The 17,592-nt window shown below is 56.6% G+C and overlaps 6 protein-coding genes across 6 annotated transcripts; 3 read left to right on the forward strand and 3 right to left on the reverse strand.

The window, feature by feature from the left end:
• Nucleotides 1-2,411: 2,411 nt before the first annotated feature.
• Nucleotides 2,412-4,850, forward strand: N657DRAFT_572854 (uncharacterized protein; the record flags this gene model as incomplete). The annotated part of the gene is made up of 2 exons (XM_062788913.1): nt 2,412-4,555; nt 4,643-4,850. Coding segments are annotated over 2 exons (2,352 nt in total), but the record flags the coding sequence as incomplete, so codon positions are not given.
• Nucleotides 4,851-5,228: 378 nt separating this feature from the next.
• Nucleotides 5,229-7,538, forward strand: N657DRAFT_422545 (Isocitrate/isopropylmalate dehydrogenase). The gene is made up of 5 exons (XM_062787301.1): nt 5,229-5,656; nt 5,749-5,769; nt 5,914-5,985; nt 6,249-6,975; nt 7,065-7,538. Exons 1-5 carry the CDS (start codon nt 5,606-5,608, stop codon nt 7,298-7,300), a joined length of 1,107 nt encoding a protein of 368 aa, XP_062647511.1. The 5' UTR covers nt 5,229-5,605; the 3' UTR covers nt 7,301-7,538.
• Nucleotides 7,539-7,560: 22 nt separating this feature from the next.
• On the reverse strand, nt 7,561-8,358 carry N657DRAFT_618768 (uncharacterized protein; the record flags this gene model as incomplete). Its single annotated transcript, XM_062790551.1, has 2 exons — nt 7,561-7,786; nt 7,858-8,358. Coding segments are annotated over 2 exons (727 nt in total), but the record flags the coding sequence as incomplete, so codon positions are not given.
• Nucleotides 8,359-9,929: 1,571 nt separating this feature from the next.
• Nucleotides 9,930-12,318, reverse strand: N657DRAFT_680884 (uncharacterized protein; the record flags this gene model as incomplete). Its single annotated transcript, XM_062796331.1, has 3 exons — nt 9,930-11,588; nt 11,640-11,964; nt 12,020-12,318. 3 exons carry the CDS (start codon nt 12,316-12,318, stop codon nt 9,930-9,932), a joined length of 2,283 nt encoding a protein of 760 aa, XP_062647513.1.
• A 1,224-nt stretch (nt 12,319-13,542) lies between these two features.
• On the forward strand, nt 13,543-15,587 carry N657DRAFT_423085 (uncharacterized protein). The gene is made up of 3 exons (XM_062787303.1): nt 13,543-13,702; nt 13,827-15,130; nt 15,186-15,587. Exons 2-3 carry the CDS (start codon nt 13,912-13,914, stop codon nt 15,377-15,379), a joined length of 1,413 nt encoding a protein of 470 aa, XP_062647514.1. The 5' UTR covers nt 13,543-13,702; nt 13,827-13,911; the 3' UTR covers nt 15,380-15,587.
• A 474-nt stretch (nt 15,588-16,061) lies between these two features.
• On the reverse strand, nt 16,062-17,467 carry N657DRAFT_663894 (uncharacterized protein; the record flags this gene model as incomplete). Its single annotated transcript, XM_062795209.1, has 5 exons — nt 16,958-17,467; nt 16,652-16,783; nt 16,507-16,555; nt 16,238-16,453; nt 16,062-16,165 (listed from the first exon to the last, which is right to left on the reverse strand). The coding sequence occupies exons 1-5, from the start codon at nt 17,438-17,440 to the stop codon at nt 16,062-16,064; spliced, it is 984 nt and encodes a 327-aa protein (XP_062647515.1). The 5' UTR covers nt 17,441-17,467.
• Nucleotides 17,468-17,592: the final 125 nt, after the last annotated feature.

Genomic DNA, 17,592 nt, shown 5'->3' on the forward strand with positions numbered 1-17,592 from the left:
GATAGCACCGGAAATGGGTCTCGGGCGACCACAGCCATTCCCACCTTGTGGGGATCCACGAAATACCTCGGACAAGATCATCCAAACGGGATACAGGTAGTTCATTCAGTCCAAAGAGAGAGAGATCGGAGGGTAAGAAGGAGGGATTGGCGGCTTCCAGCGCTATTTCGGGTCTTTGCTGTAGGGTTGCTGCACCAGGTCGGCTTTCATCACCGTTGGTGCCTCTCCTGATGACGAGGGTACCTCAAGCTCTTCGCCAGAGTTTACGGGGCTTCTCCGGCGCTGATGGTGCCAATCTCGCCGGGTTGCATTTGACGCAGGTACCGGTGAACTGCGACAGGTCAATTGATGGGGCGCACACCTCAACCCCGGATTATCTCTGCAGGATGGATGTCTCTCAATCTCGCTGTGCTGCCACCTGCAGAATCAGCATCAACAAACAGGCTTGGTGTTAGTATTAAACGAGGTGGGTCACGAAGGCTGTTTGCTGACAGAAGGCACATGAACTGGCGGTGACGTGATGCTGATCCCTCACATCAGCGAGAACCCTCTTGAGGCCACGCCCACTTTGAGATCGAAACATACCAGGTAAGATTCCGTGCTGTACATGCAGCGATGACGCTTGTCGATGGACAAGACTGATAGAAAAGTGTACTCGTCCACCTCAACCGTGACTTATTGCACAGGAGTCGAGTTCTAACATGGTCTGGGTGACACGAGGGTGTGAAGAAAAAATGGGTTCCCTAGTGATCCCATTGGTCAAACCACGAAATGCTGGATCTTGCGGCCTTGGTTTTTAGCTTCGCCCTTGCTCTGCTCCAAACCTCCCCGCCGCCATCGTCTGCCGATTGGGGCTGCTGCCTTCCAAAGCTACCGCTGCAGGGGCCTTTTGACTCGGTGGCCATGGCTTCCAAGTCGTCCTGCAACGTCGAGCAACGGCTGGCTTCTCCGAAATCACGTTTGGCCATATCCGGGTCTTGCTTGGGAGATTGGCGATCGTGGGGGACTTTGAACGTGCAGAGGTATATGATGAATCTGGCTCGCCTGGCTTCTTTCCAGATACATCCCGCGCATCGGTACCCGGGACCGAAAGGCGGACGACTTGTTAACTTACGCAGTTTCATCGCCTGATCCATCCGCCTCGAACGTGCGACTGGTTCTGCGCTGATTCCACAAGAAGACTCTTGGATTCACAGCTTGAGCTCGGACACTCGATCTGCCATTGAGACGACTGCCTAATTCGGAACCATTCCGAGGACAGCGTCTTGCAGTCGGCGAATACTTTCAGCGGCATCCCTTCATGCACCCTTCCGGATCCAGTCCACATCCCTCTCGGCCTTGGAATTCACGGTCACCCCAGGCCTTGCATAAGCCCTTTGGTCCACCGGCACCTGAATCCACCCCACCTGCTCTCACACAACAGACGGCACACCAGCCACCGTCCAACCTTACCGACTGCCCGCAAGGGAATCTTTTAGCCGCCTCCTCCGCCAGGGAGAACGGACGCACGACAGGGACAAACTCTGGCTTAACGTCTGGAGTGTCTTCATTGCCGCCGGTCCCAAGCTGTCGATCTATCTCAGCGGCCCTCTGCATCGTTGCACCCTGTGTGCCAAAGCAACGAGCGGCCCTCTACAGATTGCCGTGTTGCGTTGCGAGTTGATATGCATGTCGAGGGAGAAGAGGTACACCGGTGCTCGACTCTAATCTCCAATCTCCGCCATTCAGCATTCTCAGGCGCAACCGAGCAAGCAGCTGTGCCGCTCAGCGCTTCCCGACTGCCAGTCCGCCAGCACATACCTGACGGTACCACATCACTTTCAGCCCCCAGCAATTGACAATTATATCTCGCCCTACCTCCATCGCCGATGCTGCTCAATCTCCATTGCTGGGTTCCGCTGACGACCGCACGACTTCTATCCTATTTTTTACCCCGCCTTCGTCTCCAAGGTTCGTTATCAGCTCCGCAGTCCGCACCGCTTCGTCGCTGCATTGGCCCCGCCCCAAGGAAAATTGCCGTTCACTAACCCGCTCTATCAGCTCCAGTTTGATGTCTGTTGGTGTACCTAAACGAATGTCAACCTTTGGGTGGTGACCAAGAGCTTCTGGACTGGAAAGATATTGGCTCCGACTCTTGCGGACGAGCTCTCCCTGTTACCGTCCTAATCGGCCCCCTCCAATCCGTGATTCGAAGTGTGTCCCTGAGAAAGCACCGGCGCCAACCCTTTTCCACCGCTTGCATATCCCATGCTCTGCCTGGAATATATTCTCTTTTAAACAGATCCGACCCTGCTATGAGTGCGGACCAGTCAAGCCCCAGGTTCGCTCGCTCCCATTCTCTTGTTCAAGGGCCCAGACCATATGTACGTTACCTTGGTGTTTTTCTGCCATGCTGATTACGCCGTTTTCGCAGCTTTGGTGATTCAACCGCCCAGCCTCCCACGCCTAAACGGACCCCGATATCAACCGTCTTGCCGAGCCCGGGTTTTGAGACACCTACGCACAGCCAGGGACGTTTCGACGAGTTGAGTGGGTGGACTCCTCGTTTTGCCGAGGAGTATTCCGTTTTCAACGCGACACCCGGGAATCTCAGAGGCTCCCGTACACCGTTTCCAGACTTCGGCCCTGCAACACCGTGCTTAGGTAGCGCAAACCAGAAACGCTCGCTGTCCACCGACGGAATTGGCCTCGGGGTTGCGGTCCACGGGAATGAGTTGTCGCCGAATCCAAGCCTGCCGTTGCCCTCCGTCGAGCCCTCCACAATCTTGCGCTCATCGCCGGCTTTATTACGGACGGCAACGTTTGACGACTCAGGCGCCGCTGGTCATCTTGCGGGATCTGTCGAACGATCAGCAAAAAAATATCGTCGTAGCACGGTTGTCGCGCAACCGCAAGGCCAGACAGCAACCCCTCCCCCGTCAGCTCGCAAGGGAGAGCGTAAGCTTGCACCCAAGGGTGACACTAGCGCCATGCAGAATGAGCAGGACTATGGGCAGCAGGCGCACTTCATGGCCTCCGCGCAGCAGCAAGGCATGGGCGGCTTCATGACACCCCAGGGCGATGTCTTCGGCTATCCGCTTTCAGCCCCGGCTGCCGCGCCGACATATGGAGCTCAGAGACCATTCTGGGATTCCGACCCGAGCCTCGCCGGTATGGATATCGACTTCACCCCCCACGGAGACGGCATGCAGCCCGCAACCCAGCACCACGGGCCCGAGTTGGTGGATTGGGCGAGGACGAATCAGCTGTTGCCGGACCAAAGCGGTATGACTGGCCCTCCTCCGTCCAGTGTCGATAACGGCACTTCGCTCGTTTCCCAACCGCCCATGTCGATGCTAGTGACTTCGTCGGTCGATCACTCGCTCTTTGCAGCCAGTTATCCCAACCCTGTCGATGATCCTTTTGGCATAAGTGATGCCAGCGGTGTGGTGAACCCTGGGGTCTTGTTCAGCCGGCCCCAGTCGGCGAACCTCCACACGGTCTCGTTTAATAATCAGGCCATAGCCCGGCCAACCACGAACACGGTGGTGAGCCAAGATAGTCGAGTGGACAGTGGAGGAGCGTCGGTGTCGAAAACTAGCGGACGCGCCGAGTTGCGCCGTTCGGCCAGCGCGAAGGACGCGACCCCCAGGAAACCGGATTGGGCCTCGGCGAGCTCCCTGGTCAAGGAGGCTGGCCGTCCAGGACTCTCACGGAGCTTCAGCGAGAATAGGGGAAAGAAAACCGTTGGCCGGCCATCTCTGCCTCCCCTTGCTCCCCGGCCGCGGTCCCAGTTGGTAAACAACGCGGGCGTGAATGCCAACAAACCCGTCATTTCACAGCCCCAGAGGCCGAGCGGCGGAAGATCCTCACCGTCGAAGAGTAGCCACCACCACCACCGCTTGTCGAGCCTCTCGTCGATCCCGGAAACATCAGGTCCACAGATGAGGACTCAGGCGAAATTCACGATTGATTCCAATGGCCGAGCAAGAGTAGAGACCACGGTGGTGGTAGTAGATGAGCCATCATCGAGCGCTGTCAAGCGTCATTGTTCGTATCCTGTAGCGCCGCGGCAGCAGTGGTATTCATCAGACGACGACGACTCATCAACGGATGACGAACCCATCATCATTCCGAGCAGGAACACGTCATTTGCACTCCCCGACCCGCGAAAGCCCACGACTATTCATCCCTTCCACAATTCGCAACGGAGCATGAGCGAGTATAGCACTATGTCATACACGAGCTTTCAAGGACCATCCCACGACGCAGGCGACAGCGACGGAGAGACCATAGTCAATGATTCGACAACGCCGACGCGCAAGGCCTCGGGCGACGCGCTCAGCGAGCTGCGGAAGCTGCGCGAGACGCGCCAACAGAAACCTGCATCGAGCTCGAAGCCAAAACGGTTCGTTTCGAGTCATCATCATTACTCGGGTAACCCCGCGTCGTCGTCATCGCCGACGACGGTGAGCGAGGCGAGTCTGCCGACGCCGACGGCGGATACGATGACCCCCGGCGTGCGGTGTGTCTGCAACAGGGCGGAGGCGGGTCGGAATGACTTGTTGGTTCAGTGGTGAGTCATCTTCTCTTTCAGTGCTGCAACGCTCTGGTTGGCCGTGCTTTGTCCAATTATGCATGCTAAAATTATCGTCCGTCCCAGCGAGTCCTGCGAAATGTACGTCCATGGCCAATGTGTGAGCATCACGCAACGGACGATGCCATCAATATATATCTGTGCCTTTTGCTCGAACACACCAAACATGCGAGGCGGAAAGCTCCGAGACAACGGGCGCTTGTCGGGAGCCGTCGCGCTTCCAGGCTCAGTCTCGTCACCGCTGGCGCACAAGTCTCTAAAATCGTTCCGGTGAACGGCCGATTCTGGAAAGGTGCCGACACCAGGACGGAAGGAAACAGAGACGAGTAACAAGGTATTATAACTCAGCATACGCCCAAGCCTGGAAACGGTTGTTGAATAGTTGGCTTGTCTTTCACGGCTTTTCTTGGACGAGGCAGAACAGTATCGAGAAGAAGCCGACGGGCAATAGCCAACTTCGCCGTCAAATACCCACTATATTTTCATAGATGGAATGAAGAACATAAGCTTAGGATACCACCATCTTGTTCTTTGCCGACTCGGACTCTGCAGTTCTCCAACCATCTAATGGCAGCTTGAACGCAAGCGCGGATCCTGTTCCATCTCCACGGTTCCGTACCTGCAGATTTCGGGAGGTGAGACAGAAGCCCGAGCCCGGAGACTCCGGAAAGCGGGCTGGAAATGCCGAGCTGCCCCACGGAGCGCCGACCTCGGAAGGCGGGGTTCGGGCAGGAGCGAGGTCAACGCAGCGAAACAGTTGCACTATTTATCACTCCTGTTCTCAACATTTCCTTCTCAATAACTCTTGGGAGTGTTGCTAGTACCTCTTTTCAGTCAAAAGCCTCCTTAAATTCTTAGTCTTGTCAGGTCAAGCTGCGATTGGCGATACACAGCAGCTCCTTCTCCCTGGCCGTCGTCCATCGCCTCTTCCACTCCGCGCCGTTTGCAGGGAAAATAAAGCTGCCCAACTCAGCGCTTTACGAGGGAAAAAAAGGTCCAACAGGGAAGGAACGTCTGCAGAAAGGACCAATGGCGACATACAATATTGTCGTTTTCGGTGGTGACCATTGCGGTCCCGAGGTACGTTTTACGCATTGGGATCGGCCCGTCAAGGGACAGAACGATTTGAGAGGCAAGCCGGCACGCAATTGACTGACATACGTCTCATTCAGGTTGTCGCCGAGGCTATCAAGGTGCGTCCAATAGTTCAATTCGTCGTCCGACCGCTCATTGCGAATCCCACGGTGTACAAGGGATAAACCAAGGGCTGTTGCGTGGGGACAATGGTGCGAGGATACATGGCACAGGATCGACTGCTCACAACGACGCGTTTATAGGTTCTCAGGGCCATTGAGACTCATAGCCCGTCGGCTGGCAAATTCAACCTCCAGGAGCATCTCTTGGGCGGTGTAAGTCGTCTCTTCTCTCACTTTCCGTCTCGTTGTCTCTGCCCAACGCATTTTGCTGCCGGGCTTGCTCCCTCCTCTCCCTCGAGCTCCCGAGCTACCCCGGCTTGTGGAGCCCGAAGCACATGGGTTTCCCGGGACGAGCATCCACACATACACATCAGCTTCGCCGTTCGCACGTGCAACAAGTCCCTTGACGGTATCCCCAGACGAGTCATCTGTGCCGACGAACATTGAAATCTTTCTCCGGCTAACCCAAAAACCAGGCCTCCATCAAAGCGCACAACTCCGCCCTAACCGACGAGGCCCTGATGGCCGCCAAAACCGCCGACGCCATCCTTCTCGGCGCCATCGGCGGCCCGGAATGGGGGCCCTCGTCGCCCGTGCGCCCGGAGCAGGGCATCCTCAAGCTGCGCAAGGAGCTCGGCACCTACGGCAACCTGCGGCCGTGCAGCTTCGCGTCCGACTCGCTCGTCGACTCGTCCCCGCTGAAGGCCGAGGTGTGCCGCGGCACCGACTTTGTTGTCGTCCGCGAGCTGACGGGCGGCATCTACTTTGGCGAGCGCAAGGAGGATGACGGGTCCGGGTTCGCGATGGACACCGAGCCGTACTCGCGCCCTGAGATTGAGCGGATCGCGCGCCTGGCCGGGTTCTTGGCGCTGGCTAGGAGCCCGCCGGCCAAGGTCTGGAGCCTGGACAAGGCCAACGTGCTGGCCACCAGCCGGCTGTGGAGAAAGGTGGTGACGGAGGTGTTTGAGAAGGAGTTCCCGCAGCTGGAGCTCAACCACCAGCTGATTGACAGCGCGGCCATGCTCATGGTCAAGAACCCGCGCGCGCTGAACGGCGTGGTCATCACGAGCAACCTATTTGGGGACATCATCAGTGACGAGGCGTCGGTGATTCCGGGGAGCATTGGCCTATTGCCGAGCGCGAGTTTGGGGGGGATTCCGGATGGGAAGAGCAAGTGTAATGGGATTTATGAACCGATTCATGGTGAGTTTTTGCTTTTTTATCTGCTTTCCTCTCCTGGTAGTGGAAGAACCTGGAGAAGTGGATGGAGCTGATGCTTTTTTGCTGGACAGGCTCTGCCCCGGACATTTCCGGCAAGGGCATCGTCAACCCCATTGGCACCATCCTCTCCGTCTCCATGATGCTGCGCTACTCGCTCAACCTGCCCAAGGAGGCGGCCGCTGTCGAGGCAGCCGTCAAGCTGGCCATTGACAACGGCACGCGGACCAAGGACTTGGGCGGCAGCGCTGGGACTACTCAGATGGGCGATGCTGTGGTCGCCGAGCTGGTGAAGTTGCTCAAGGCTTGAACGGATGGATGGCGGCAGCTGGCCGGGGAACGGGGTCAACATGGATGTGTCGATATGGATGCCTGGATTTCAACCAAAATGGACCAATGGAGAGACATAGGGAGATCAGAGGACCATGGTGGGAAAATGGCTAGACAAACGGATCGCATGGCACCGCGGCGGGATAGACGCCGGTCCGCATTGAATTCATATTATTGCGCTGTGTCTTGCAGTTTTAATCCTGATCTGCGCTCGGAAGGTGACAGAAGTGGTCGGCTCCTTTAAAAGAATGTGTGGGTCGGGTATTTCTGAAGTTGGACTCGTGGAGTGACAGGTGGGACCGGATATGGCCAGTTGTTGAAAATGCCCGCTTCATCGGGGACGGGGACGGTGTCGCTATGGTGATCTGTTCCGAGGAGGAACAAGTCCAGCTTGTGTAGCTCCTCATCGTCTACGCCCGGCTCGACGACACGGTTCAACGCGCCGTCGTCGAAAGCTATGCCGTGCCTGTGACATGAGAAGGTTTTGTTAGCCCCTGGCCAGATGTAAACAAAAGCCGAGTATCCCAGGGAACGTACCACAGCAGCAAGCCTAGTAACCTCGCCTTCTCAACTCTCGCCCGCAGCTCCCGGTCGACACCAAGTTCCGGCACCTCCGCCACCAGCTCCTGCCAGAACACCTCCCTCAACCGCTCCGCACAGGGGTAGTACTCGAACCTCGCCCTACCATTGCCATTATCCACCCTCCGCCCCAATATCTCCTCCAACCCGTACAGCCCGACCCCAAAAGGCAACCACTCCCCTTCAGCCCAATCCACAAGACCCTTCAACCTCACTAGCCTTTTATTATTGTTGTTGCCAGCATCGTCATCAACAAGATCCACAAGCACATTCCCCGCGCCCAGATCCCCATGCGTCAGCACCCACGGCAGACGTCGCTCAATCTCGTCCATCGCATCCCACACTTCCTCCACCACCGCCGAGAACCGCGTCGGTAAGGCCCGCCGCATCCACTGCATCCGTTCTCGAAGGGTGGAACCTACCCGCCGGCGCTTGCCCACCACCTCCACTTCTCCCATCCCGGCCTTGTTCGCCAACACGGCTTCTTCGACGTGCGCGTGCGCCGGGGATGGGAATGGTGATTGGGATGGTGATGTTGATGAGGGCTGGACCGGAGACAACCAGAGCGGATTGGAAGAAAGGTGGTGGTACGATTGGGCAAAGTATTCCCTCGCCAGCGAGCGGAGGAGGGTTGCCAGTTGCATTTCGGGGTCGGTCAACGACAACAACGGACATAGTTGCTGCGGTTGCGGTTGCGGTTGCGGTTGCGGTTGCGGTTGCGGTTGCGGTTGCGGTTGCGGTCGCGGTTGTGAGTCCGCCAGGCTGGAAAGGGGCACGCCGTCGATGAAAGTGTGGCGGTACATGAGCAGGGTCCTGTCGCAGGGGACGATCTGGCTTTGGGCTTTGGGGTGGTTGTTGTGGATGTTGTCTTGATCACCACTGCCGTCGAACGCCGTGGCCGGGTCGATGACGGCCAACAGGCTGGTCGTTGCAGGGGCCAGCTTAGGGAAGATGGCGCTTGCGGCGGCCGTGATGTTGAGGTCGAGGCTGTGGGTGGGCGGGCGGAACTGGAGGATGATTCGGTTGTCTGGAAGAAGAAGTGTGTAGGAGCAGCGGCCCTGGGCCGGGGGCTCGAGAATGGTTGCTGAGGGGTACATGGTGCGGGCGAGCTGGCCGCATACGAGGGTCGTGAAGGATGAAAGGGGATCATTGGTTGCGACGGCGAAGTGTATTGGTGGTACTGATGATACATGTACTGGCGTTGCCGCGCGCGCGAACACTGGTCGGGTCCTGTACGTAAGGGCGTCTACATTCATGATGGGAAGCTAAGAGGTAGCTGATTCGAGTACAAGACAATCAACAAAAATAGTATGCATGAGGGATAAACCGGTGAAGAAGGGCCGGTGAATTCCCAGGAGTGTAAGCGATATCCGTGTCCACGCCCACGGCCCACGGCGCCGCGCTGAGAAAGGAATGCGTCAGGGTGGGAGGCAGGAGGGGATCTGTTAGCTTACATGGCACTAATTATGCAAGCCACAAGCCCAATGAAGACCACCAGCTGGGAGTTATTCAGAAACTGGTCACACTACGGAGTATCCGTACATGAAGGAGGAGGCCCTGTTGACCCCGCAGCAGCTGCTCAAGAGGGACGCGGCGGTTATAGTATGCGAGACCTTGCGGCAACATTTTGATGCCGCAAGATAGGAGCAAGGAAGAGAAAATGAGGGAAAAGAGACGAGAGATGAAGGTGGTGAAAACAAGAACAGGACAGAGAGCTGTTTCAGGACAGCTGCTGGGAAGGCTACAATACATGAAATAACCACCACCTGGCAGCTACCAACTAAACAATTTTCATTCCCCTGATCATCCTTCAAGCAATCTGATATGCCGTATTGACGACCCGAAGTAAAGGCACCGCGGCATCACCGCTCACCATTCCACCAATGCAAAGCCCAACCCCTGAACCAGCGACGTTCACACATGTACAAGTACAATCCAACAAAACCAGCCCAACCCATCCCTCAACCGCCCAGACGAACGACTCACCCACCGACACTCCCCAGAGAGCAATTCTCCTCAAGCCCTCCTCCTCACGTCCTCACGCCCTCACGCCTCGCAGCACCCCTCCTCCCGCCAATCCCAAACACTCTCAGAACACTCTTGATGATCCTTCCAATCACCTCGACGAACACAAACCTCAAGATGGCCCTGAGCCACCCCCGGCGCCTCTTGGGCTGCACCGCCTGCATATTATCACCACCACCACCACCACCACCACCACCAGCAGTAGCCGCCGCTGCCGAGTCAGGCGACTTAGCCATCTCCCCTTCCCGCTGCTTCCCTCCGGGCATGACCCGCTTCCGGAGAAGCTCTTGAACCTTGTTCTTGTCCCAGTCGTCTTTTGACACCGAGGCACGGGCGGCAGTCGACGTCGATGACTCGGCTGTAGCCACGCTCGTCGTTGAAGGATGGGAGGGCGCCTGCGCTGCCTTTTTATCGCTATCGCTGGGCGGTGCTGCCGGCTGCGGCGGCAAGGCTACAACTTCGGCGTAGCTGAGGCGTCTGGGCTTCTGCTTTGTGGCCTCCTGCTGCTGTCCTTTGTTCTTGATCTCGCTTGGGCTCGCGGCGCTGGGCGGTTCGGTTGGGGAAGGTTTCGACGCTGCGACTTCGGCGTAGCTAGGGCGCCTAGCCCTGGGATCGTGGGATGCCGTGTCCTTGCTCGACGTAGGACTCTCGGCATTGTGGGACTGTGAAGTAACGGCCTTGCTCTGGCTGGGCGGTTCGGAAGCGGCAGTGTCTGCCGCGGCAGCCTGAGCGTAGCTAGGTTCTCCAGGACGGTCTGCCTTCTTGGTTGTTGTGTCGGGCGGGTCCGCCTGCGCGGGACCCGGGTTCTCGGCTTGTGGAGCCGGGCGGATGAAGACTTCCTGCATGGAGCGCTCTTTGTCCTTGTCAAGTTCAACCTCCGCGGGGGCCAGGCTTCTAGATGAGTCCCTCGTCGATGGTGGAGACTGTGGAGGGGAGGGCTCGGCCATTGGGATCGGGCGATGCATTGGCTTGACAGTCCTAGGGCTCAGACCATCCCGCAAGACAACCCCCTCGTCTTCCTCACTGGTTGGGAGTTTCAGCGTTTTGGGCTTCGGCTTCAGGGGATTGCTGAACACCACCGCGGGGCGGAAGTTGGCCGCCTCCTGCTCGGCGGCCTGCTCTTCGGCTTCCGAAATGGAGTGAAGCGAGGCTGTTGCGTGAATCGAGCTGACGGAGCCCCGTGGCGACCTCTTTGAGGAACGACGCGAGGAGGCAGGCGTTTGAGGGGCACTCAAGTGGAAATCGCCCGTAATGTCTTCGGTTCCCCGCCGTGCCGGGTTAACCACAGGAGAACGGGGGTTGCCCTCGAAAGATGCCTGGTCGGCAGGGAGGCCTGTTTCGAGCTTTCGTACGGCCTGCATGATGTCGTCGCGGGCCGACGGGAAGCGCTCCAAGGTCGGATCATTCAGATCAATCTGATCGGGGTCAATGTCCTCGACGAGCGAGCGATAAAAACGCTCATCATCCTCAGCCACATCCTCCTCAGCAGTATCCTCCTGGCCCGTCTCTTCGTCCGACTCGTACATGCCGACACATTCGTGGGCGAAAAGAGGCGACTTATCGGCAATGAAGTCCTCCTGCTCATCGCCAGCTTCCCTACCTCGAGGTTCCTCCTTCAAGGGGCGGCCCTCACCCGGCGGGGGTTCCAATATGACAACCGTGCTCTAATCTTGTCAGCCTACGGACGAGACTGCTGCACGGAAAGGTACACATACCTCCAAGCTTTCGGGCGCCTTAGGAGCGGGTACGGCCTCTGCCGCCCTTGAGTCGCCTGCTTTCTCCCCGCTATCACCGCTTGCGCCGGCCTCGGGGTCTCTGCGTTCCGGTACCTCCTCATGAAGAAGCTCGGCAGAATCTGCCACCTCTGCAGCGACCCTGGCAAAGATAGGAGTGCCGGTGGTCGAACGGTCGACAGCAGCCTCTTCGGCAGAGGGCTGGACATGCTTGGCGGCAATTTTGGCATACGACAAGGGTGCATCGCTGCCAACATCCTTCCTTTGCTGTGAATCCCGAAATTCCGCAGAATACTCATGAGATGGCCTAGCACAATTAGCATTACTTCGCCCCGTTACACGGCACATGCTTTGGCACTTACTCTCCATGAGGCTTCACTTCCAACACATGGTTCGTGTTCCCGGCGCTATCCGTCACAGTCGGCGCGTCGTCTTTCAGCACCCACCAGTCTCCATTACCAACGCGAAATTTGTACTGGATTTTGGAGCCTGGCTCCGCGCGGATCTCCTTTGTGAAGTCGTAGTTCCCGTCATCCCGCCTTGTGCGCTCCATCTCGTAGGGCTGCCATGGCGGATTGGAGAATGTGCCTGCCACGTATATCGGCGGCTGAGTGCCGGGCTTGTGATAGGTGATGACAACGGGGATTTGAGTAGATGTCATGGTGAGTAGGCTGAAGATCTAGATCGTTGGAATAAAATTGCGGATGGGAAATCAAACCGAGCTTAGGTTGGCGTTTCGATGTTGCTTCCAAGACCAAGAAAATTGGCACCGAGATTGTCGAAGATGGATGCCGGCAGTCAGCTCAGCCGACCTGCTGCGCGGTCGAGATTTTATGGGTGTTCGAGTATGTGAACAAGCCGAATCGCTGGCGTCACTAGTGAGGTTAGTAGGTAAGGTTGACGAAACCAACTGGTGGTTTCGAGGTGGGCATGGACTGTCGCGCCACTTAAGTTCAATCTAGGAACGCGCGGTGCGAAACCACGGCGTAAGGTAGCACAACAGCAGAGCGACCGAGAAAGATGAGCAACAGAAAGATGTAGACAAATGACAACTAGGTAATATGGATGAAACTCGTCTGGATCCGAGGAAGCGATGATACCTGGATCGTCAGGTCAAGGATTGAGATGAATCCAGCACCTGCAGGAAGCTCAATCGAGATTTCGGGTCACCCTTGCACCGACCCGAGGGTGAACCGGACAACGGATAAGTAACTTAAGGTCTGAATGATGACGGGATTCTGCTCAAATTGGACTGATGAACCCCTCCTATGCCTTGATTTCGATGCAATCCTGCATGTGGTGATGGTCCATTGACCTCGAATGCTCGTAGAAGAGGGACTGGCCGATGGTCAGTTCTAAAACCTGCAAGTCTGGCACATAGCGGTTAGACATCCAATTTCCTCGCCCATTGGGGTGCACTGAACGTGCCCAGGTGGCGAGCAATGACGATGGCAGCCTCGTGAGGACTGCGTCTTGTTGCAGGCTGAAAGAGCTCGTCGGCCAGGGATGTAAGTGGAGAAACTCTAAACTCAAGCTCCAGCTCCAGCCTAGAGGAAAAGGGAAAGCACAAACCCCACTTTCAACAACCCCAGTTGTTCAACAATAGATCTCCGTTCGTCAATTCCTACTTGCTTTATACATGCCATTACTTGGCCGAATTGACGCTTGAATTACCCGGTAGCGACAGAGCACCTGTGTATAAGGTTACTTCTGACGACACGGTACGTCCGTACGAGGCTACCGTGGATGTGTAGTTGACGGGGCCAGGACAATTGATAACCGCGCCATTCCGTCATCGATCAACTTATCGATAAGGATAGAGGGGCGGTCTTGGGCGGCAGAATGACCGGTTTACTAACTTTTAGGCTCGTCTGCAGAGCAATCGCCTTCGACAACCTGTTTACCGTCAACTTTCTTGTGGATGAGGCACGTTTGCGGGAGCGTCCTCCGTCTTAGATATCTCACCTCGAGTCCATCGCTTTTGAGAGTTTAAAGTACAATACAACCCTGGTAGCTAAGGTTGTTTGTTAGCGTGAACTTACCAGGTAGTTAACTACACTCCTTTTCCCTCTTTCGACTTTCCTGTATTCTTTCTTTATTTTACTTCCTCTTTATCTTTCCTTTGTCCTTTGCTGTCCATGCGCCACGCTAAATAAACGAACAAATTAGGGCTGGATTGTACCACGCACGCCGCCTTCCTTTGCGCACTCACCAGAGAAAGATATTACAATCAACTTATTTCCGACGATCAGCCATGGCGAACCTACCAGACACCATCCATGTCAAGCGCAAACGTGGCGCTGATGACGTCGAGTACCTTCGTCTTGAGCCGAGCAAGCGATCGCGATTTGATGAATCGACTTGGGTCTATCAGAAGATCGATTCCATCGAGCCGCCCGTCGAACCTCCTGCCCCAGCGATCCCTATCATCCAACCAACCGAAGAAGGCGACGAAACCTGGCGACGCCGTCACAAACCAGCTGGGCGCCCAGATACAAAGGATGCCGCGACCTCAGGAGAGACCCCGGCAGCGCTCGCTGCCTCAAAGCAGCCAGCAGTGACCACCGTCAGCCGTCCAACTACCGAGAACCTTCGACGCTTCCACCTAAAGAGCTTCATTTCGCCCCAGTCGGCCGCTGGCGTGTCCAAAAAGCGCACTGCGCCGGCTGTGTTTGTCGAAAGGGATGCAAAGAAGCACCGGGAGTCGTTGAAGGCCACCCTTCAGGAACACGCGACCATACCGTCGGAGCCATCAGGCCGGCGGACCGAAGCCAAGTCATCGGAATTTCCTTCGCCAGCAGACGGGAGGCCTGCTGCCGCTATGGAGCCCCGTCCACTCAAACTCAAACGACCAGGGCGCAGGGCTTGTACTCAACCGCGAGGCGTGCAACCTTCGCATCCCCCGTCAATGGGCGAGGAACGCAAAGACATGGATATGAGCTCGCTTGCTCGGGCTATGGATGCCTGGACACTTGAGGAGATCGCCAGGAACCTTACCCGCACCGAGGAGCAGAGCACCAAGCCGTCTCTGGCCCCAGCAATGCGCGACCGCAAGGACAAAGATGTTGATGAGGTTGCTCAGGCGCAAAAAGTCTCGAAATTTGAGATCGTCAGCCGCGCAGATGAGAAGAGCATCACATGTAAGCACAGCCCTGCCAAATCACGCTTCAAGCCCAAGGCTCCGAAACAGCGCTATTTCGAGCGCCATCCCGATGCTCAGGCCTCGAGACCAACGGATGAAACCGCGGCGGAGGCCCCAGTTGCGGAGGAGGACGCTCAGAGCTCCAGCGACGAAGAAGACTATGTCTTTGAGACGTATAAGCGTGTTCCCGTCGAACGCCTGCGAGACAAAGAGGTCCCGTTACACCGCGTCGGTCTGCTCGTGTTTGATACCGAGCCCGAAATCGAGTTCTTTTACGGCAACGAGGGGGACAGTGGGGAGGAGTACGGCGATGATGACGAGGACTCAAATGGTGAGTGGGCTTACAGAGCCCTCAAGGATCATCAGGCAGCTGACCAGCCATGTAGCCGAAGATCACTATACAGCAGACTATCCTGACGAGGATCTCGATTGGGATGACGAATTTGGCCGGTACCCGTACCATTACTTGAACCAGAATGCCTCGGACATGGAGGAGTGGGACGAGAGAGACTATATGGATGACGATCCCTTGGACGAAAGTCTTAGATGGGCCAACAATGGCGAGGGCCTGATGGAGTGAAACAAGGATAGGTACTGATATCGGTAGGAGCATCGGACTGATCGCACATCCGAGCTTCGCAGCAAGTGTATTTGTTCTTGCGTCTAGCGATTCTGCTTACTACAGTTCAATTAAGCAACGCGAATCACAGGCATTGTCCAACATCGAACACGTCGTAAGATCCTGTTCCTCATCTACCCCCCCGAGCTTCATTATATCATAATAATCAGTACCCAAACCAGGTTCCCATAGGAATATAGAAAGAACGAGGCCAGAGGACAAAACCCCGGCCAATCAAACAAAACAGACTTAGCCTCCCACATCTCCTAACTTCTCGCCGCGGTCGCTTCTGACGCGGCTAATGAATTCTTTTTGATACACTTTGGCAAGGAAACGAGACAGAATGAAAGAAGTTGGTATGGACGGGGTTTCCATTCTATGCGCGGCTCTCTGTCACAGCGCCAACCGACATCAACATAGGTAACATGAGCATCGTGTAGCATATACGCAGCAACAAATGAAATTCTGGACGAGAGCGTAGTAGAGGGACCAGGTATGTATGTGTATGTGCGTGTATCTGCAGGTGTATATATGTATGTATGTATGTGTGTGTATTGTGTGTTTGTGTGTGTGTGTGTGTGTGTGTATAGAGCAGTTGGAGTATGTTGAGAGGCAGCAGAACGAGATACAGACTGACCAAAGACTAGACGCAACGACAGAAAACAAGTCTGCGGTGCAGCATCCTCTGATACAGCCGCCCTTTCCTGGCAGCGATCCACTCCTCTCTCTGCCGGCGTCGTCTCTCAGCTAAAATCTCGTCAGCAGCGAGTTCTCGCCACCACATAACAAAAGCAGGTAAAGTTTGTGAGTGGTGCTCACCAAAACCCCTCGCCAGAACGCGATGCTCCTCCCGCACCCAATCATTCCGCTCGTCCATCAACTCCTTGGGAAACTGCTCCATCAGACTCACCTCCTCCTGGCGGCACTTGACCTGCCGCGTGCGGTAGTACGCGTCCCTGTAAAGTTTACACCACGGCGGCCGCTTCGTCTTGGCCTTCTCCCTTTCCTCCTCACTCTCCTCAGTCTCCCCTCCATCTGGCCACAGCCCTTTTCAAGCGCGGGCGGCGTCGCAGGAGGCGTGATACTACCCACCACCTCCTCCTCCTCCTCCTCCTCCTCCACCGCCCCGTCTCGGGGCTGCTACCCCTGCCCAACCCGCTCACTGGCGCTCTCACTCTCACCCTGCCCTGAGAATCATGTCTCTGGGATGGATTGGTCAGGGGGGGTGTCCACCTCGGGATCGACAAGCGATATCAGCCCCTCAGGTGTCGTGGCCGGAACCCAATCGTTGGCGCGATAGTAGCACTCGATCCCGCTGACGGTGCAATTGAGGCCTGACCACCGCGCCATGTAGGTCGCCTGGACCTGACCTCAACTCTGTTTGAGCTCAACCTTATGGTAGATCATGAAGCCCTCCTGTTCAAAGATGGAGGGCTGCTTATTGCGCTTTTGGTTTTGATTGTTTGTGCTGTTGTTGAGGTTGGGCTTGCTGTTGGCGGCGGAAGAGCCCGGAGAGCGACATTAGCGCTGGCGGCGGACGACTCTCTTGTTGGTACGCCTCTGGCGGTGGTGGTCACGGTCCGGGCTGGTTCGGTAGTAGTGGGCTGAGGGTCGGTCTGGGACGGTGTAAGAGCGAGTGGTAGAGCTAGTGCAGTGTGCCAATGCTCTCCGCGGGACCAGGGGTGCGAGGGGCGGAATGAATCCTTGATGGTGGCCTGCTGCGGATCGCGGGCGGGGAGGGAGTGCCGGCCAGGTTGGATATGGGTTTGAGAATGGGGATGAGGGCGCGCCGATGGAGGACTGAAGAGGGGAGGGGGGGAAGAATAGACGAAGTGCGAGCTCAACCGGACGGCGTGGCAGATCGCCCAGGAGAACAGTTATCGATGGAAGACGCTGGTCGACGTAGATGCGCGGCGAGTCCTCTAACGCGATGCTCTGGCTGAGCGTGGGTGGCCTCGTGTGTCCCTCGTTGGGTTCCATGTCGGTCTGCCGGATGGCAAGACTAGGATTGTAAAAGCCCATGGTGGAGTGGTCGAGATGGGGTGGTTATGCTTCAAAGATCCGAGAAAGTAAACAACAGCCTGCACTCTGCTGTGAGCGACTGGCAGGCGCTGCGAGAGTGGGACGACAATAATCTGAGGCTCGTGGGACTCCACAACCTCTATATACATCAA

Source organism: Parathielavia appendiculata (genome assembly GCF_033297405.1).
Source record: "Parathielavia appendiculata strain CBS 731.68 unplaced genomic scaffold N657scaffold_6, whole genome shotgun sequence".
NCBI lineage: Eukaryota > Fungi > Ascomycota > Sordariomycetes > Sordariales > Chaetomiaceae > Parathielavia > Parathielavia appendiculata.